We start from the raw sequence: 22307 nt of genomic DNA, 5'->3' as shown, positions 1-22307 counted from the left end.
TACAGTATTTATATAAGTTCACTGTAGTTAATACTACAGTACGTTGGAGCATTCATTAACAATGTGCTGTAAATACTTTACAGTATAATACACTTTAGTAAAGTTAAAAACGCAATAGTACTTACTATACATGACTATAGTATTTTTGCATGACATTGAGGATCTGACCGTACTGTTCTTTGCACACTTTGTTTTAATAAATGAGTACACTCGGACTGAAGGACAGTGCTGAAGGGCTTCTGTTGGAGAAACAAAAGCCGAGCGTGTCTCTAAACACCACTGAGCTTTTAATCTTCTGCGCAATCACTATTTCCTCCAGGTGTCTGCTGCTTATTTACCTAATAAAGGCATATTTACTGACTAATCCAAAGCAAATAATGAACAAATAAGGCCTGGATAGCTCATATTTAGATATTGCATGATGCTTAGTTTTTTAGGATGTCATTGGCCTCATGAATGTTGTTGAATTAATCTAAAATGTTTTACTGATGTGCAAATAAACCACTGAAACAAACAAAACTGTTTCTGAAATAGCCAGTTTATTATATTCAATATTTATTATAAACAATTGCTCAACTGTCCGAGATATGAAAAATTAATAAGGTGTTTTGATGGTGTTTTGAAGTGAAAATCGTTTAGTATTTGACAGAATTTATAGACACGATGGCTTGAATAAAATGTAACTAGAATTTATAGACATGGTGCTCTTTTAGTGGCAGCACGATGGCTCAGTGTGGCCTCAAAGCAAGAAGGTCGCTGGTTCGAGTCCTGGCTGGGTCAGTTGGCGTGTCTGTGTGGAGTTTGCATGTTCTCCCCGTATTGGTGTGGGTTTCCTCCGGGTGCTCCAGTTTCCCCCACAGTCCAAACACATGCGCTATAGGGGAACTGATGAACTTAATTGGCCGTAGTGTATCAGTGTGTGTGTGTGAATGAGTGTGTATGGGTGTCTCCCAGTACTTGTTTGCGGCTGGAAGGGCTGCGTAAAACATATGCTGGAATAGTTGGTGGTTCATTCTGCTGTGGTGACCCTTGATGAATGAATGAGTGATGCTCCTTTAAACACACTGCAAACTGATAAATCCTACAGTATGTTACAGTGTGTGTGTGTGTGTGTGTGTGTGTGTGTGTGGAGAGAGTGTTATATTCACACACGCTGCTGTCTGACAGATGCTGACAGGGTCAAACAAGGTCATCAATCAGTGAAAACACACACATCAGCAACTGTGTGTTCGGTCATCAAACCAACAAACAAACAAATAAACAAACAAACAGAGAGTACAGTAAACAAGGTCACTCTGGCAGCGAAGGTTTAGGCTGATCTGAGGTCAGAGGCTTTAGGCCAGCAGATGGCCTGATCACTGACTGCTTCAACACAAACACACACACACACACACGAACACACACTCATTTATACATCACTCACTTACACAATCACACTAATACACACACACACACACGCACACACACACACACACACACACACACATCTACCCACATACCCACACATAACAGACATAAATACTAGTACTAATGTAATGTAAAATACTAATGTAGTTCTCAGATTATGGTCTCTAATAAAGTTCTTTGTGGGAAATTTGACAGTGAAAACAGAGTTTCTAGGATTGCAAACCAACAACATCCCGCACACTGACTTTACACACACTATGAGTTCAGTGTTGCCCCAGTGTGATGACAAATGTACAACATTTCCCATCAGGAAACAAACTAATACAGTTTGAGAATGATCAGTCTTTCTGGACACATCGTAAAGAAGAAGATTCCCACATGAAAATGTAGTCATTTATTGCAAACATTACAGATTTCTTTAACGATACTACAGTATAACAGCTGAATAGATCTGTCGTGGTGATTCTACAGTTGCTATGGTAACACAACAACTACAGTAATTAATCTGTCGTGGTGATTCTACAGTTGCTATGGTAACACAACAACTACAGTAATTAATCTGTTGTGGTGATTCTACAGTTGCTATGGCAACACAACAACTACAGTAATTAATCTGTTGTGGTGAATTTAAAGTTGCTATGGTAACGCAACAACTACAGTAGTTAATCTGTTGTGGTGATTCTACAGTCGCTAAGGTAACAACAACAACTACAGTAATTCTGTTATAGTGATTCTGCAGTTGCTATGGTAACACAACTATACTAATTAACCTATTGTGGTGATTCTACAGTTGCTATGGTAACACAACAACTATAGCAATTAATCTGTTGTGCTGATTCTACGGTTGCTATGGTAACACAACACTTATAGCAATTAATCTGTTGTGGTAATTCTACAGTTGCTATGGTAACACAACAACTGTACTAATTGATCTCAATACTGTAGTTTTGTGCTGCCAGGTTCCTTTACTTTAATTGGACTATAATGTCCTTAATCTGCACTCTTTTTTTAACGTATAATAAAAAATTTGTTGTATAAAATAATCTGCCAATGGGGTAAGCAAAGTAATCATATTGCTTTGCTTTGACAAGATTATTTAGCTTACCTGATTGGCAGATTATTTTGCTTGTTTTAAGGAGAAACTAATTTAATCATGTCTTATTATTACTGAAAACAACACTATATTTTTGCTTGTCTATAAATTGCTTCTTGATGGAAGATTTTGTAGATATTTGGACTAGAAACAAGACAATTATATATTGTTCTGTATTGCTGTATGGCCCAATATATGCTTATTTTATTAATAATGTTATTTTATTTATTATTATTATTATTATTGTATTTTTATTCGTGTTTTGTCCTAAATATTAGTTTTCATGCAAGAATATATGATTGTAGTGTCTAATTCCGAGAGGAAGAAAGCATGAGCTCATGTAGTTTTCTTCTGGTAGATTGGAAGAGTCTTGTGATTCTTTATTTGTGACACTGTAACTCTCCGACTGCTGTGCATCAATAAAACTGAGTATTTTGTTAACAGCAAAATGTAAATAAGAAAGGCTTTATTTCTGCACTCTGAGAAATGAAACTGACTGTCAAAAGCGTTTGATTCCTCCACCTGCAGATTTGTTCCTTATTCTTGGGAAGGCCTTCCTCTTGTCAGATGACCGATGTTTTGATGAGCCAGCGTATACTTTTCCCGTTTTCTGCGGTTGTGTTTTTAAGAGCCGCTCCTGGTTGTGTACTGGTCAGTGTGCATGCTGGACTGACCGATGGAGACAGAAGTGGACGATTTCCCAGGGAAGGCTTCGATATTCAGCCAGGTCAACCCTCTGTATAGCAACAACATGAAGCTCTGTGAGGCCGAGCGATACGACTTCCAGCACAGCGGTGAGTGCAGGAAACACACACACGTCATATATCATTTACCAGTGTTACATCTTCAGATGAAGTCAGAATTACTCGCCCTCCTGAGGATGTTATTCATTACATTTTTCCTAGATGATGTTGAACAGATTCAGGAATTTCTCACAGTGTTTCCTCTAATATTTGTTCTTCTGGAGAAAGTCTTATTTGTTTTATTTGGGCTAGAATAAAAGCAGTTTTGAATTGTTTTAAAGTCATGTTAAGCTCAATATTATTGGCCCCTTCAGCAATATTAGTGTTGGATTGTCTCCAGAATAAACCACTGTTATACAATGACTTGCCTAATTACCCTAACTTTACCCTAATTACCCTAGTGAAGCCTTTACATGTCACTGTAAGCTGAACACTATTGTCTTGAAGAATATCTAATATTATGTGCTGTCATCCTGACAAAGAGAAAAGAAATCAGTTATAAGAGATGAGTTATTATGTGCAGAAAAAATCTCTCCGTTAAACAGAAATTGGGGAACAAATATTCAGGAGGGCGAATAATATACAGTTCAAAACATCTGATCATAAGTCTTTTGTGTTTATTTGTGGTGGTGAACTGCATTATGGGATGTTGATCTCTCCTCTGTCCACTTCTGATGTATAATATTCAACTCTACAGTTGAACAAGGTGACTCTTATTGCCATTTCAGCCATTTGCAATAATATAATGTATAAGGAATAATATCTAGAGGAATAAGTGTGTAAAATAACAGAAACTGTGCTGCAGTTGATAACAAGATTTCTGTAGCGTAATATACAACACCAACACAGACAATACAGCACTGCACACTATTAGTAATGTCAATAAAAGTCACTTTTTAGAAATTTTTAAGGTTTAAATTTATAGGAAGAAAGATCAAGATCCCATAATGACATTCAAAAGCAAAATGAAATAGGGGTAAATAAAAACATGGAAAACTGCTAATGTACAGATATTCTTATGTATGTAAAACAAACATTGTAAAACTATTATAGAATAAAAAGTCATGACAACATGTTTTTATTTTACTTTAACTTATTTTATGAACATAACCTGGTTTCAAAGTTATTTTTTTTAGTTATAAAATGTTGTAATCTTGTAAAAATGGGTATAATAGGTTCCCTTTAATGCATAGATCTCAAACTGAATTCCTCTGCTCAGTTAAGCAGGATTTATCATATCATTAATATCATTCAATATTTTTAAACTAGTTATTTTAACAATTATAAAGATTTTATAACCATTCAAGATATTTTTTTTATCAAACTTTGATGCATCACTTGCTTTTGTACATGTCTCAGACAGTTTTACCTATTCAATTTATTTAAATATGAATGACTACAGAACATGAGTTGCTCTACAAATATATTCTTTATTATGGCAAGAATAAAAGCAAAAAAAGTGCACTTATATACTGACGTTTTTATAGATTTAGCCCACTCCACAACACAACTTCACACAGCACTGGCAGGCTAGTTTCTGTCTCTAATTATAAGCTAAAAAGGCAATGATGGTTCACACTCCTGAACATTATCACCAATAAAGCCTAGAAAAAGGCCATCAGTATATTGTAAATCAATAGGGTCAAATACCTTTCCAGTTATCAAAGAAATTATTTAGTTCCTTAATTATAGTTTTGTAACTATTAAATTGTTTACATCAGCGTTAAACCTGACTGGTGGAAAAACATATTCTGTAATGGTGTACCTGTGTCTCCACTCTTGCCATGGCCTCTTTTATCTTTAATAAACTCATCCCTCAGGTTTTTCCAGACACTTTAACAAAAACTTTCCTCCTTTCTCACAGCTGTTGCAATTTCTAGCCAGGAATTATTGATCATCTGGTTATCTCTGTGATCATGGATTATAAAGATGTGTGTACAGTCGTACCTGATTCAGACAAAATCTCTTCAAAGTGATTCACATTCAACTCAAATGGAACGCAGCGCACTGTTCGCTCGGCTCTCAAAAAAAATAATCATGTCGCACGCACCCAAAGCGAACCTCCGCAAACTCCACGATGACGTCACATTCGCCATGCGCACTCATTCTAGTGGACGTGTCGATAGACTATTAATAATACTATAATAATACTATTAAACCAGGCTTTAATAGTGGAGTTGTTCAATAGAGTCTTGAACAGCTTGATTCGTGACATCAGCTGTGTTTGATTAGAATTGGAGCAAAACTGCAGAGCTGCGGCCCTCCAGGAGTCCAGTCTGAGACAGGTGCGTAAATGACCACTGAGCCTCAGTTTCAATACTGTATCACTCAGAGGAAACAAGCCAATAGTGGACCAAATAAATGACTGCATGTCATATTGTAAATACAGTACGGTATAATATATTGTATAAACTATTGCAAAGCATCCTACAGAACATATGGATTTAAAAGAGAGATCTGTGCTGAGAACTCATTTATGTTGTGTGTGTGTGTGTGTGTGTGTGTGTGTGTGTGTGTGTGTGTGTGTGTGTGTGTGTGTGTGTGTGTGTGTGTGTGTGTTTTACAGAGCCCAAAACTATGAAATCAGCGAGCAAACGTCACTGTGTTCCTGTCCTCATTCTGCTTTTCCTGCTGCTGATTGGACTCAATTCATTTCTGGCTTATAAAGGTGAAACACAACACAAATAAACCAACATTAAGAACAAAATCAGACCAAAACTGCAAACAAAAAGCTTCATATACTAACAGTTTTCTTGTTTCTAGTCCAAAAATCTTAAATTTCCTTAACCAAAAAGCATTTTTGAGACAAGCAAAACATTTACTCTTGCTTTCAGGAAAAAATTAGTGTAATAATGTGACCACACCGGCAATCTAACAGATTTTCTGTTGTATACAATTAAACTTGTTCCCTTTCTCTGTCTGTGTGTGTGTGTGTGTGTGTTCTGTCTGTAGTCTTTACACTGGAGGCTTGGGTTCACACACACTGTACATCAGCTCAAAACCATGAACTCACGTCTGCTTCCAGCTTCCAGTTGGGCAGCTCCAAAAACGAAGTGGTACATGCGCACGCACACGCACACGCACACGCGCACACGCACACACACACACACACACACACACACACACACACACACACACACACACACACACACACACACACACAAACACACACACACACACACACACACACACACACACACACACACACACACACTAATGTTATCTGATACTCACATATAAGTATGCAACAAGGCATTTTGTACACTCAAAACATGATCCTTTACACAGAATTGTTCATGCGAACGCAATAAGCTGTTTTTCATGCTCAAAACAAGACATTTTGTGCACAGAATTGATAACACACATGCAACAAGTCATTTAGTGCACTCGAAACATAATCTTTGAATGCAGAATTGTTAACATGCATGCAACAAGCCATTTAGCATGCTCAAAACATGATCATTTGCACACAAAATAGCCACAAATTTAACCCTTTAGAAAAAGGCATGTTTTGAATGTGGTGTGTGTGCGTGCGTGTGTGTGTGTGTGTGTTTGTTTTGCAGGAATGCTTTACTGATCTATGTGGAACTGATGGAACATTAGAACACCTTAGGACTCAAATTAACCAACTCAATGCTACTGCAGAAAAAGGTTGTTATTATTCCTACATTGCTTGTCAGACGGTCATTTATTAACATCATGTTGAGAATAATTTGAAAAAGACATGCATTAACTAATGGAAGCTCATTGTAAAGTGTTACTTGCTAACTGTAAAGCAAATAACTTGATCTCTTAAAAGCATTTCATCTTCATTCACCAGTGTTGACTTTCAACAACTTTCATTTCATTTTATAGCCATCGTTTGCCCGCCTGGACCACCTGGACCACCAGGTAACTGTGCTTTCAATCTACACTATATGAAGATTTAAGCCTTGAAAATATTGTGCAAACCTTGTTTCCGATGGTCTTTCTAAAACCTCCATGAATGGGATGGATGCAAACAATTATCATCTAATCCAGTGATTCCCAAAATTGTTTGTCCAGAAGATCCCTATTTTGTAAACATTTAGTATACAAAAATAACATGGCAGATAGTAAAAATATGCAGTTTGGTTATTAATACTCACAATGTCAGACAGATTTTAAATGAGCAAAGCTGGTTGGTTGACTTTCAATCAAGTTATCTACAAAGATATACCTTTAAGATCTTCAATTAAAATTTGGACAGCTAATTAATCTGTTTGATGTAATTCTACAGTTGCTATAGTAACACAACAGCTACAGTAATTAATCTGTTGTGGTGATTTTATAGTTGCTATGGAAACAACTATTGTAATTAATGTTATGGTGTTTACAGTTGCTATGGAAACACAACAACTACAGTAAATTATGTGTTGTTGTGATTCTATAGTTGCTATGGCAACACAACAACTACAGTAATTAATCTGTTGTGGTGATTCTACAGTTGCTATGGTAACACAACAACTACAGTAATTAATCTGTTGTGGTGATTCTACAGTTGCTATGGTAACACAACAACTACAGTAATTAGTCTGTTGTTGTGATTCTACAGTTGCTATGGCAACACAACAACTACAGTAAATTATCTGTTGTTGTGATTCTACAGTTGCTATGGTAACACAACAACTACAGTAATTAGTCTGTTGTTGTGATTCTACAGTTGCTATGGTAACAACAACTATTATAACTAATCGGTTGTGGTGTTTACAGTTGCTATGGTAACAACTATTGTAATTGATCTGTTGTATGGATTCTATAGTTGCTATGGTAACACAACACCTACAGTAATATAAACAAATGACCAAATATTGTAGTTTTCTACAACTCTAGGGTAAACTACAATACTTTACTACTATACACCAGTTTACTGTAGTAAAAGTAAATTACACTACAGTGTTTATATCAGTTTATCAGTTCACTATGGTAAACCCTACAGCACGCTGGTGTGTTCATTAATGAAGTGTTGTAAATGTCAGTGTGTTTATACGCCTGTTGTGTTGTGTATCAGGTTCTAATGGAATTCCAGGGTTCCCGGGACAGAAAGGAATTCCAGGCTCACCAGGTGAGTGTGTATTTGAAGATCAAATGTTTGTAAGAGTCAGTTTTAACTAGTGAGACTAGTGAGAGTGTGTGTTCATGCTAATGTCGCCACAGAGCCTGTATTTTCAGTGTGGTTTTCTAGTACCAGTGAAACAGCAGTGAGGTTTTACTATGTTGTGTATTTTATTGGACAGCACAAAGCAGAATTACAACAGAAGCCTAAACTGTGTTCAGTCTGATGAAACAGCACTGCTTCCTCTGATCACGAGCTGAAGAACCGGAAGCGCTGGACTGTGGCATAATAAAAGCTCTGCTGCTTTATTTTAGTTTCTCTCACTTCTAAGCTTTACTTTGTTCATACTACCATGATAATAAGCGTTAAAGACTTTACTCATCATCAACATGGGTTCTGCAGGAGGACGATAAAGACCACAACTCCCATGATTCCACACTCACGGTCAACAAAATACGCCTTTGTTTGTTGTGAATGCACGCCCTCTAGTGGAGAAAACTACATACTGTGCCTTTAAATAAAATCACTTGTCTCCTGCTATCAGGTAGGGTGGGAGAACCTGGAGCTCCGGGTCAAAAAGGACAGACAGGAGATCCTGGTATAAAAGGGGAAAGAGGGATGGTTGGCTTCCCGGGTATACCTGGTAATCACATTTCCACTTTTACACAACCGTTAACCCATCTGAACATCATCTATAACTCATCCTGACTGACTTTGGTCTCCAGGTGCTCCTGGGAGGAAGGGAGATTCAGGAGAGAGAGGATTACAAGGTACTGATGTATTATTGTACAGGGTGATTCAAAAAGAATACCACAACTTTTGAAAATCTGTATTTAATCAAAGAGACATGATGGAACATGATGGGTAATCAGATAGATGATCAATATGACTCTTCCAGACACTCGAGTGACATCAACCCGAAAGTTGTGGTACTCTTATTAAATCACCGTGTTAAATGCCATCTTAATAATTTACTTCTAAATAAAATAAGCAAAAATATGTGTTGTACATTTTTCTCCATGCTGTAAGAGTTTTAAGATGTTGTGGTGTTTTCTCTGTGCACACAGGTTTACCAGGCAATGATGGTAGTCCAGGTCAAGATGGCAGGACTGGTCCTCAGGGGATGCCAGGGCCCAGTGGAAGCCAAGGTACTTTTAGTTAAAAAATCTGAACCAACTGCTTCATTTGCTTCTCAAGAGGAGATAATACTTGATACTAATAAAAATAGCAAGAAATAAGAATTGATAGCCAATTGGATGATTTCGAGGGCATTGGTAGGTTGTTGTTAGGGTATTACAAGTAAATGCATGGTAGCTATTTAACCCAAATGTTTATGACGTTATAAGATTCCTTATCAGTAAAAACGTAACTTTCAATTACCTGTAAACAACACAAATCAAAAAGGTAGTTTTAATAATTACTGCATCTTCTAGTCTACATTCCCCTAGAAGCCTTCAGTACCATTGATACCATCCCGAGAGGACCACAACCACTTTCCAGAACCTTTTCATTCACTGTTCCTTACTGGTGGACCAATCTCTCCAGTCCCACATGAACAGCAAAACCTCTCTGAGAATGCTTAGAAAAATGTTTTATTATTTGACTACAGTTTGGTCTCGTCTATTTTTGGTATTTGTTTGTAAAACAGTGCACTGTTTTTTCATTAAAACTAAATGAGCAGATCAGAGTGCACACGATTATCATTTTCAGTCATGTTGTCAGTGCAGAGGATCTGTAAAGTTTGTATATATTAATGAACGTTTTTAAAATTAAAAATGTAAATGTGTCTTTATCAGGGGTAAAAGGAGACCCGGGTCTCAAAGGTGAGCGTGGAGACCAGGGACCACCAGGTCCTACAGGTAAGAAAGCCAAAACACCGAAACAATACAACACCAGACACTTGCCAACATGAACCTGATCATATTTCATCTGCACATGTGACACAACCATCATAAGACTATGAGCATAACCAAACGTACAACCATTGACATCAAATCTAATTTGCTTTGGTCTATCTAAAGACTGATTTATGTCCAATCCCTTTATTTTGTGCATTCACGTGAAGGAGTGGGGGTGTCCCAATTCTCCTTAGTTTGAAGGCATAGGGCTAAGGGGAAGCGCTGGAAACCCCATGATTTTTTAGAACCACACTTGAAACCAAGGGGTAAGAAACTGAAGGAACTGAAGCATGGCTGCACACTAAAGTCAGGAGCTGCACAACAAAGCACGTTTTAATATATTCATAACTGCATTCATGTTTTACCGTCACGCTTTAAAAAAAAATCGCTAAGATAAAAACCGCAAAATTTCGGTATCTATATAATCCTTCATAATAACTCCTGTATAGCAGCCCCACAACATACTTTCACATCAGACACTCTCTGATACTCGAATACCCTGTCAGTAAAGTCTAGTGAGTGGGAATGAGCTTTATACAGTGTCTGCTATTTACCTTAGTCTTCATGAATGAGCGGGCGCAACCATTTGAACATTGTTGGCTCGAGACTTCCAGTTTCATTCACTTCTTTAGACATTAAAAACTGCCTGTTCTGCTGCTGGATGTTGCAAACTGATATTTGCTCATTATATTATTCTACTTGGTCTGTACAGTCATGCAAACACTTGTTTGTAGAGCGAGTAGTTTGACCGTTTTTTTGCTGTTCATTATTCCTAGTCATTTCTCCTACAACTGAATCGGAAGTTCTAAAACAATCGCAAAAACGAGCGCACTTCCGCATTGAAGAATAAGGTCAATTACGTTAATGTTGTTTTTGGGTGTTTACCACATTATATCGTTATGGTAACATGATATATCCCTTGGCTGACGTGCACCTTTCAAAAAATGCAACTACAAATGTAACGACATGTAGCGCAAGCTCTGTGATTGGTCGGCTTGGTAGCTGTGACGAGTGTGGGTGGGACCAAGAAATGCGCAAACTTGTTGGGCTCCAGATGTATACAAAGCTCCAGATGGAAGCTTTTGTTTTGTGTTTACCTCATGATTACAGTTGTTGCATGTCTGCTATTTCCCGCCTTTGAACTTGAGAGTTTGAGCTATACTTGTATATTAGTGTAGCATTCAGAAAAGACAAAATATCCGCAAAAAACTCAACACAGAGGAACATAAAGACATCACTGGCTAGCATTTTGGAAGTGATATTGCAGAGCAACACAAAATGCGAGCTGAAGAATAAATGCATGATTACATGCAAGGTATGCGCCATGGGTCACGCCAATCACTCAGCGCAGAAGTTTAAACCAGCATTAAGTCTACAGTAATCTGGATAAAATTGAAAATGGTGTTTTCGTCTAAACCAATTGATATCGCAATAAAGCTCATTCATTTACCCATGTGATAATCTGTTATCCAGAAATGTCTGCACAACAGAGTGTAGTCGAATTTTAAAAAGTTTACTGCTCTCGGTTGATTTGTCGGACACCGTCAGATTTTCCTACCTCACATTCAAACATAGGCAGCACATTATGATGACGAAATATGCCACCTATCTGATTGTGCAGACAGTATAAATTTTATTATGGATCCAATCCCAAAGTCTAACCCCAAACCAATCAAATACAGTGTTCGTAACATATTCTCATGTCTAGGATAAAATGTCAGGACATGTCGGCACCTTGTAAATATGACTTTGTTTTCAAGCAGACCCTTTCAGGATCCATGAAGTTTCACAATTCCTCAAGCTGAAAAATTCAGTCATTATTTACTCTCACTTGTTCAAACCCTATTTGAGTTTCCTTCATCTCTTCTGAACACAAACGTAGATATTTTTCATAATGGCTGAAAACCTGTAACCAGACTTCCATAATATTAGTTTATCCTGGTTACATGCTTCTAACATAAATAGCATTCAGCAGAAAAAAAAGGTAGCACTTGAGGAAGAGTAAATAGTTAGTAATTTTGAAGGAATTATCCCTTTAAATAATGGTTGTTGGTCTTTTAGGGCCTCAAGGTTCATCGGGGGCTCGCGGATTGCAAGGAATACCTGGAGAAAAAGGCTCACCTGGACCTAAGGGAGACACTGGAGTTGGCCTTCAAGGTAATGGATGAGTGTTGAAAAATACATGAGCACAAAAGTGACCTGTGCTGTTGATAACCTTGGACATATAATTGTTTTCAGGACCCACAGGACAACAGGGGCAAAAGGGAAGTCAAGGAGTGCCAGGTAAAATGAAAGCAGTAGGCAGATGGTAAACACTGGGTTTGTACACAACACAACCATAATTCAATGATGTATGCAGGTGTCCCAGGAGCTCGAGGTGCGAATGGAGAAAAGGGTGATCGAGGTCTATCAGGTGAGTTTATTCATAACGTTTATTAATGACAAGAGACTACAAATGACACTATCTTAGTTTTGATGGAAAGATAATTAATTAATACCATCACAAGAGGCTCAAAATCATTTTCCAGAACCTTTTCCTTCACTGTTCCTCGCTGGTGGAACAATCTCTCCAGTCCTACATGCACAGCGAAAGAAAACACTACTCTAGGAATGCTTAGGAAGAATGTTTAGCACTTGACTACAGATTAGTCTCATCTGTTTGTGTAACAGTGCACTGTTTATTCAGTAAATGTGCAGATGCACACGTTTATCATTTTCAGTCATGTTGCTAGTGCAGAGGACCTGTGAAGTTTGTTTTTAAGGAATATTTAAGGAATATACACGAATACTGTTGCAGATGTCATTTTAAATTTGATGTCGTGAATTGATTTTCTTTCCTGCACACATCCCTTACACACAATTTAATTTAAATGTGTCTTCATCAGGGGTAAAAGGAGACCCGGGTCTCAAAGGTGAGCGTGGAGACCAGGGACAACCAGGTCCTACAGGTAAGAAAGCCAAAACACAGAAACAATACAACACCAGACACTTGCCAACATGAACCTGATCATATTTCATCTGCACATGTGACACAACCATCATAGGACTATGAGCATAACCAAACGTATAACTATCGGAATCTGGTTTGCTTTGGTTTATCCAAGCCAACGTCTACTGTAATCCAGATAGAATTGGGTTTTCATCTAAAAACCCTTCATATCCACACTATTTTCGATTCTTTTAATCATCCACACTAAATCAATTGAAAACGGACAGCATCCAAAACATCTGCTTTACAATGTCTTCCACCATGTTAGCTGAATTGATCACGACTGCGTCAGTTAACCCTTTAGGAACAATTGGTGTTGTCCTGAAGTACGTGACATGGAGTGGCGACGAGTAATGTCATACCAGGAAGACTTATATAGCCTGGACATGCCATTCAGCTTTAACTTATTTAGTCTTTACAAACATTTGGGTGACACTCTTTTTCTCCATTTTCCAAGAAAAACCCTGCGGCTCTCATCACTCGCAGCTCAAGTCGCGCTCACTCTGAGGAGGAGCATCACCACATGTTGTGAGGATTGTGAATGGATTTAGCAGAGTGGTCAGAGCTGGGTCTGAGAGCTCTTCCTCTTCCCTTATCTGCCATATCTGCGACTACGGTCTGTGAGAGAAGGCAGAATCTTCACCAATCCTCCTCTGAAGAGAGAGAATAAAATGAGCATCTGTTTGGAGATGGGGATCTGCCACCTTAATCTCCCAGATATTGGGAGCTGATGAGGGTTTTTGCTCTAGTTGCTGCAAGTAAACACATCAAATGGGAAATTGGTAGGGCATGAATAAGCCCTATTCAGCCCAGACGTTATGTCGAATTATGCATTATCTCCAATTTGAAAAACTGTATGCAGCTAGCATGATTGTGGAAATACAGTTGTGCCAAAATCTAAGATGAGAAAACCTTTCTAGATGCTCTGATTTCGGCAGCCAGGCTTTTTTGCAACTCAGTGTTCATTTCGCTGATTTATTAAAGCAGCCACTTCTTTCTACCTCTGTCTAAGTCATCTGGGGCTGTTAGGGTGAGCAGCCCCAGCCAACAAGCAGCTCCTCACATAAGCACCAAGCGGTGCAGGAAAAGTGCATTGCCACCCGCCTTCCCCCTAAAAATATGGGTTCCAGAGAAACAGCGCTCTGAGCCGATGACCTACAGTGGTCCGATGACCATTGTGTTTATAAAGAAGGGACTAGAAGAGATCAGGAGGGCAGTCCCCTCTGGTGAAGGGCAGCGTCAATAAGTGTGTGTAGCACCTACCCCTCCCTAGTGCCCTCAGAGGGCTGTACTGCCAACCCTGTGGCACTGGAGGGCTCGCCCCTCTACAGGGGGTTCAAGAGCAGTTCATTTGGTGGTTTCCAGCCAATCATCTGCTTTAGGTACATAAATTAGCTACTCAGTAAAATCCAGAGGTCAGTTTCAAGTGACTGGGTCCCCTAAAGAAGTTTCGGCCACCTCCCTGATGAAGAGCAGCACCAACTAGCATGTGTAGCACCTGCCCCTTTCCAGTGCCCTCATACTTCCAACCCTGCCACCTCTGGTGCCTTAGCACCTTAGCGCCCCTGGCAATTCAACCCCCTCACCCCAAGGGCTGTGGCATAAGAGGGCTTACCCCCTCTATGGAGGGTCCAAGAGCAGTTAATTCGGTGGTCTCCTACTGATCACCTGTTTCAGATTCTCGAATGAGCTACAAGAAGCCAGTCTTGAGTGATTGGTTCCTTTTGAGAATTTTCTGATAGCTTGGAAGAAAACGTCCCACAATGAGATCTGCAGACCTTCCCACAATGGGATCTGCAGAACGTCCTACAATGGGATATGCAGAATGTCCTACAATGGGATATGCAGAATGTCCCACAATGGGATCTGCAGAACGTCCTACAATGGGATATGCAGAATGTCCCACAATGGGATCTGCAGAACGTCCCACAATGGGATATGCAGAACGTCCCACAATGGGATTTCAGTTCACCTTCTTCAGTTTACAGTTTTCAGAATTCAGTTTAAATTTTGACCACCTCAATTCAATTGCATGTTTTATACCATAATGAAACCCGAGCAGGCTCTGGCTTTGGAGCTGCCCTGTGGCGTAGATCAGAACAGTTGTTCAGCTCGCTTTATGCAAAAACCCTCTTTGTGCTTCCTCTGTGTTCAAGCAAGCTTTAAGCAGGTAGATAGTAGATGCTATCTCACTTGCATAAAAAGCCCAGTTTCATCCCTGCCCTTGGCTGTCTGGACCCAATCAACACGATTATGGCGGCTTGCAAAGCCTTAGTATCTGAAACATCCTTGCCGATGTATGCCACTCAGTGGGAAAATCTACCCCTCACACCTTCTGCTTATACATACTTTTCCAGGGTCTAACACTTTAGTGTCTTGAAGCACCTGGCACTTGTCAGTATTGCGTTGTTGAGATTGCGTTTCCATAATGTCGATATCTGACGCAGCGTGATCATCTCAGGTTACGACTGTAACCATGGTTCCAAAAGGGGAACAAGACGGTGCACCTTGTTGTCATACTCCCTGCATGCCTGGATACTTGTTTCGACAAAGTTGAAGTTGAAGCTGTATGACCTGCCCAGGCTATATAAATCTTCTTGGTATGACATTTTGCATTGTCACATCATGTAACGCGGTGACTTCCATGCTTCTAACATAAATAACTTTAGTGTCCAACAGAAAAATGTAACTTGGGGCCACTTGAGGGAGAATTAATGGTTAGTCATTATTAATTTTGGGTAAACTATCCCTTTAACTTTGGTTGTTGTTCTTTTAGGACCTCAAGGTTCATCGGGGGCTCGCGGATTGCAAGGAATACCTGGAGGAAAAGGCTCACCTGGACCAAAGGGAGACACTGGAGTTGGCCTTCGAGGTAAAGGATGAGTGTTGAAAAATACATGACCACAAAAGTGACCTGTGTTGTTAATAACCTTGGACATATAATTGTTTTCAGGACTCACAGGACAACAGGGGCAAAAGGGAAGTCAAGGCTTGCCAGGTAAAGAGAAAGCAGTAGGCAGATGGTAAACACTGGGTTTGTACACAACACAACCATAATTCAATGCTGTATGCAGGTGTCCCAGGAGCTCGAGGTGCGAATGGAGAAAAGGGTGATCGAGGTCTATCAGGTGAGTTTATTCATAACGTTTATTAATGACAAGAGACTACAAATGACACTATCTTGATTTTAATAAAAAAATTATTAATTTTTAAAACCGTTATTAATATGTCCTTTAAAATAGCTCTCATTTATATCATTCTACCCCATACTGGAGACGGCTATTGGATCATTGCTATTCTTCCCTCTTTCTTGTTTGGCTTATATTCCAGATATGTCGAAATCCTAGATCAAGAAGCATTTTTGATTTCAGAAAAAATAATCTGCCAATGGGCTAGTACAATAATCATATGTCAAACCTAAAACAAGGTTATTTTACTTACCGCACTACCCTTTCTTGTCTTACGGAAAAGCTCAGAACTTCAGAAAACAAGACAGCTTTTACTTGTCTAGGAAATGCTTCTCAATTTAAGAATTTTATTCTAGATATTTAGTCTATAAAGAAAAAAAAACACTCTAAGTAAAGCGATTTACAGTGTAATCACCACATTCTGCCTGAAAAACAATTGAAAAGATATACACAATACTGTTATAAACCACCTGGAAGTGACAATGCATGTATTGTGGACTGCTAGTGAAACCCTACTAAGAAAGAGTTGACCATCTCTGTCTGTTCCTTAACTTTCTTTCTTTCATTTTATTTGAAATCTCTTAGGGCAAAAGGGAGATCAAGGTATGTCTCAGCACATCTTTAGCATATCAACAATATCTATGTAGAGTATTTGTTTATTAACCCAATTTGTGAGTGAAGTGATTGTGTATAAATGTATGATTTAAACAGGTCCAAAGGGGGAGAAAGGTGATGCAGGAGCCAAGGGTGCGAGTGGGGGATCGCAAGGTAATTTGCATAAATACTAAATACCAAGTCTGAAATGTTCATATGAATCAAATTCAAATCGGAAAAAATGTTTCATGCACATAAACCTTGCACACTGAGACTGATGCGTATTAAATAATTAATTGTTAAATAGTTGTTCTGCAATCGGTCTTTGTATGCCGTGTCTTTATATTTCATATTTTGCTCATCATTACGAGACCAAGTGGATTAGTTTCTCCGACACCATTTTGCCTACCACTTGTATGGTGGTCCTGAAATGTCAAAACAGCTCTCAAAACATCTTTTCGGATGCGACAAAAAAGAAAATAAATAAATAAATCAAACCGATTTAGATTTTTTTTTTAATGAAAAATTAAAGTTTCAGAGGCAGAGAGTCAATACGATTAACACAACATCAAATTTACTATTGAATGTGCTAAAATTACTGATGAAAATTTTGGATTGAGCGTCTATTCGGTCAACAGACAAGGTCAACTTTTTATTAAATAAGAAAAAATGTGCATAAACTAAGATGTAAAGACATTTAGTGAATAAACTCTGCACATGTGCATCAATATGATTGAGTTTTAGACAGATGCTTTCACAGATGTAAATGTGTGTGTGAGGCTGTTTGCGTCATTAATGTTGCTCTGCAGCTCTCCATGTTTCCAGCTTTCCATTGTTGTAGATCTGAAATGTTGTGCTGATTGTAAAGGCCTCAGTCCTCCGTCAGCCCGCCATCACAGTGCTTCAGTAGTATTTTTCTTCTATTAGTATTCTCTCCAGAACTGTCTTGAGCATCTGTCTGTGTTCCTGTCTCTTGCCTCCAAAAGCCACCACATTCACTGCATATCATCTTCGTCTTCTGACACACATTTATTAGAGGATAACAAACAGCACAGACACTAATCCCAACCAATTCTCTCAGCAATATTTGTGCAGGAATTTGTTTAGCAGGAAGCGATGATTCTGTTCTCTTATTTTTCTCATTAGACAGAAACGCTGCTTTTTTCAAGTGTTTTATGCCATATTCCAACACAATCTCACGGCAATTGGAAACTTTTTGATTTAGTGGCTAATTTGTATGAATTCGTACAATCTAATTCGTACAATTTAGTACGATTTGCTTATTCCCCAATGACGGTTGGGGTTAGGGGTGGGGTTGGGTGCCACGCCTCCTTTTTTAAAATCGTACATTTTCATACAACTGAACTTGTACGAATTAGCCACAAAACTGACAAAACGTAAAATACGTTTCCTCGTGAGATCAGGCTGCATGTTCCAGTTTTGCACATCAGTCTAATTCGCACCTTTGTACTGAAACACAGCTGCTGACCTGCACTTTAGCATCAGTTTACCCTCATGTGCGTTTGTTTTTCTTCATCAGTGGTCCGTCTCGTGGGAAGCTCCACCCGTGGAAGAGTGGAGGTGTTTTATCAGAACGTCTGGGGGACGGTGTGTGACGACAGCTTCGATAATTTGGATGCGCTGGTGGTGTGTAGAATGCTGGGCTTCCAGAGATCCACACAGGTCTACACTGACGGTTCAGGTGACGTCTTTGTCTATGGATTAAGTTCATGGTATGGGGGTTAGTAAAGGCTATGGTTTTTAGCACGCTATGAAGGGACAGTTCATCCAAAAATGTTAATGTTAATTCACATCGGATGATGTGAAGAGGGAAATGTTAGTTCTGTCATCATTTCCTCATCTCCACTGTATGATTTTCTTTCTTCTGTTGAACAAAAGAATATATTTTAAAGAATTCTGGTGAAAAAAGCAGCCATTAGCCCCTTTCCGGCACTTTTCCGGAGGTCTGTATGTGTGAACAGGTCCTTATTGAAAAAAAAAAAAACGGTAAATTCGTTCTGTCTATTTTCCGGAAAGAGGGGTTGTAACATTACAGGTAATTAGTCGGAATGATGTGCTGTGACATTACCCAGCTAGCAAAATTCATGTGGCTCAAACTCGGCCCACACCAGACACTTACATCCGGCCCACATACCGCATGGAATGATGGCACTTGGGCGGTCCGTTCCTGTTTGCCAGAACTGACCCTATTCTGGGCCACAGTTTGCTTTTATTCTGGCCCAGATCTGGCCCACACCAGACACTTACATCTGGACCACATACCACATGGAATGATGGCTCTAAGGCGGTCTGCTCCTATTTGTCAAATCTGGGCCACAAATAAGCCATTGCAATACCACATATCAGCCAAATGAACCACAACTGACCCTTCTCTGGGCCACAGTTTGCTTTTATTCTGGCCCAGATCTGGCCTATTATGTCTAATAATGAATTAAACATTGGTAAACATCAGTGAACTATATTATTTAATCACAGATTGTGCCTTACTTCATTTTGTTTGCTGTATTGAATAAACTTTTCAAGCAAAATTCTTAAAAGTTACAGCGGCCCAAAAGAAAATGTATATAAAGAGGTTCAGGGCTATGAGGCCAACTAAAGCAAACACTTTTCTCCATGATGGTGACTTTAGTCTATGTTGCCCACATATGTTTTAGGATAGCTGGGCCATATTTTCCATATCTTCTCTGGGCCACTATAGGCTAACAGCTGCGTTAACCAGAGCTCACAGTGCCGAATATTCACTAAAAGTGGCCCACATATGTCTTAAGATAACTGGGCCACATTTGCACCTACATATGTGAGCCACTTTAGGTTTACATCCATATTACCCATAAATTACAATATTTTGCCATTTGTGGCCCAAATTTTTTCTCTGTCATTTGGGCCAAATTTATTATTTTCCAAATGGGCCACATTAGGCTTACTTTCAGATGACATTTTGCCATAGGTGCCAAATCTTTGCCTTAAATGTCCCATAAATGAATTTAAACCTTTGCCCCCTCTTTGCCATTGTACAGATGGGCCACTTCAGGCTCACATTCATTTTGTCTGGGCCGAAGAAAGACCACCAGTGCCGCATAACTGCCTAAAGTGGCCCACATTCGTATGCTATCCGGGTAACATCTCGCTCAAAATAAGAAGATAATGCACAGCGCTGTTAGCTATTTGGGGCGTTTTTTCAGGTGCTGCAAAGATCCTTGATTATTACTCCAGAATGAGAGTATAGTTTCTAGCCTAATCATTTTCCATCAGTCTTAGTACACGATGTAACTCCAGAAGAGTCAAGCATTAAATAGAAAAATCAAAACTCTTTGGTCATTTTTGAGCTATATGCTAATGGTCTAATCCGATTCAATGATCTATGCTAAGCTAAGCTAAAAGATCCACTGAATGGATTTAAAAACAGTATAACTCTACTGTTTAACTCTAGGAGAGCTGTAAATTGAGCCTTCTTCAAATAGAGTGTTGCTTTAAGTAGAAGTAAATGGTGAAAAATATAACATTTTGGGGTAAACTGACCATTAAGGATGATCTGCTGTGTATTCTGCAGGATCTGGACGCATCTGGCTGGATGAGTTGAGATGCACTGGAACCGAGAGCAGTATTTTTAACTGTCCACATGCAGGAATGGGAATCAACAACTGTGGCCACGGCGAGGATGTGGGAGTTAGCTGTGCATGAAAATAATGAACTATTGATGGATTTCAGTCAACCAATATTTCACTGATGTTTGTCAGTTCTCCATGCACAGATGTAGATCATGGGATGACCATATGTCTCCAGTGTTCAGATGTGTTGGAGCAAAACATCTTTTGTCAGATGCTATGCTTGTGATGTGGAAAATATGCAATTTTAAATGTATTAAAATTACATTTTTGGGCCTGTGGACATTATGAATGTATGAGCACCACAACAAATTACTCTAATATTAAACTATAACACTGTTCTGACTAATGCTTAAATGTGTACACACAGCAAAATAAACAGGCAAATATTTTTAGGTCTTTTGTTGATTTCTGTACACCCAACATTCTGTCACATTTCTCCCATTGTCCTTTTTTAAAAGGGCGACATATATGAACTTAAAGTATTAATCACTTACATTTACATTAACATGCAAAGTGACTTACAAGTGAGAACATAAGAGCCACTTCAAATCATCAGAAAGCAACAAAATATAGATGCCATGACAAGACTTAAAAGACTGGTTTAGTGTTTTTATACACACACACTGGGCTGGGCATTTGATCGTCGCCCTATATCAGCTTTATATCTTCTAAATGTGAATTGTGCCACTGTTTTGGAGCGCACTAGATTACAGACATCCTTTAAACTACTGAAGCGAACACCTTTACAACTTAATTTAATTTCACAGGAACTTTAAGCCTCTTTAGCGCAGTCTTGAATGGTGGATGTGCCAGACTCTGATCCGCCATCGTCATTCAGAGGCTGTCGCTGGTTTCGTTTCTCTTCTCCAGGGATCTGCCGTGTGTCTGTCTGGCCCTCATTAGCTGCGGGACACTGGGTTAAAGCAGGACGGGTTTGGGACTCAGGTCTTCTGAAGGGGTAAGAGGCCACACGATAAATAAATGATGCAGTTAGTGGCGCTAATAATAATGAGAGAGGAAGAGATACCACAGCATTCATAAGCAGATCCAGTCCGCTGGGAACAGGGGTCTTATTCGTTTAACTGGCCGTCTCTTGCTTTGTGCTCTTTAAAGCTGAAGACACATCTCAGGACTGATTAAAGGTCCTGTGAACATGTTAGTATCAGTAGTTTTAGGGATATCTATAATCTAGTGTGCTCCAAAATTCACATTTAGAAGATATAAACCTGATATAAGCGTTTAAAGTCACCAAAATGAATCAATGTTTTTTTATTTATTGTCGTCTCCTCATTAGTTTCTCATCAAATCTTCTGACCAATCAAATGCTCTCTAGTGTCTGACATGCCCCGCCCTCTTCTTCTCATTGGCTTTTCTTTTGATGTTTTGAGCTCAACCACTCTCTCTGGCAGAGCTGTGAGAAAAACAGCAAGCTATTGGCTGGTTTTAAAGAGGAGGAGCTAATATATGCCCCGCCTTCAAACATCAAATCATTCCTTCATTCGCTTTCCTTCGGCTTAGTCCCTTACTTATTAGGGGTTGCCACAGCGGAATGAACCGCCAACTATTTCAGCATATGTTTTACACAGTAGATGCCCTTTCAGCCACAACCTAGAACTGGGAAACACCCATACACACACTCATATTTAGCTTATCAGTTCCCCTATAGCGCATGTGTTTGGACTGTGGGGGACA

At 39.1% G+C, this 22307-nt stretch overlaps 1 protein-coding gene across 6 annotated transcripts; it reads left to right on the top strand.

Annotated features, from left to right (window-relative positions):
• Positions 1-3126: 3126 nt before the first annotated feature.
• On the top strand, positions 3127-21007 carry marco (macrophage receptor with collagenous structure). 6 transcript variants are annotated; one of them, XM_087267012.1, is made up of 21 exons: positions 3127-3294; positions 5810-5911; positions 6196-6299; positions 6807-6894; positions 7099-7134; positions 8273-8326; positions 8862-8960; positions 9043-9087; positions 9385-9465; positions 10114-10176; positions 12277-12372; positions 12454-12498; positions 12575-12628; positions 13101-13163; positions 15981-16076; positions 16158-16202; positions 16279-16332; positions 16978-16995; positions 17104-17160; positions 18527-18688; positions 20558-21007. In XM_087267012.1, the coding sequence occupies exons 1-21, from the start codon at positions 3177-3179 to the stop codon at positions 20686-20688; spliced, it is 1611 nt and encodes a 536-aa protein (XP_087123138.1). In that variant the 5' UTR covers positions 3127-3176; the 3' UTR covers positions 20689-21007. The 6 variants fall into 6 exon arrangements, with proteins under 6 accessions (XP_087123138.1, XP_087123140.1, XP_087123139.1 ...); NM_001443516.1 differs by lacking the exon at positions 16978-16995 and having other exon boundaries at positions 3155-3294; positions 20558-21003; XM_087267014.1 differs by lacking the exons at positions 12575-12628; positions 13101-13163; positions 15981-16076; positions 16158-16202.
• The last annotated feature ends 1300 nt before the right edge of the window (positions 21008-22307 follow it).

The sequence above is a fragment of the Danio rerio genome, chromosome 9, assembly GCF_052040795.2.
Source record: "Danio rerio strain M-AB ecotype USA chromosome 9, GRCz13ab, whole genome shotgun sequence".
NCBI lineage: Eukaryota > Metazoa > Chordata > Actinopteri > Cypriniformes > Danionidae > Danio > Danio rerio.
The sequence above is the reverse complement of the archived record's forward strand: the minus strand, read 5'-3'. Positions and strand labels throughout refer to the sequence as shown.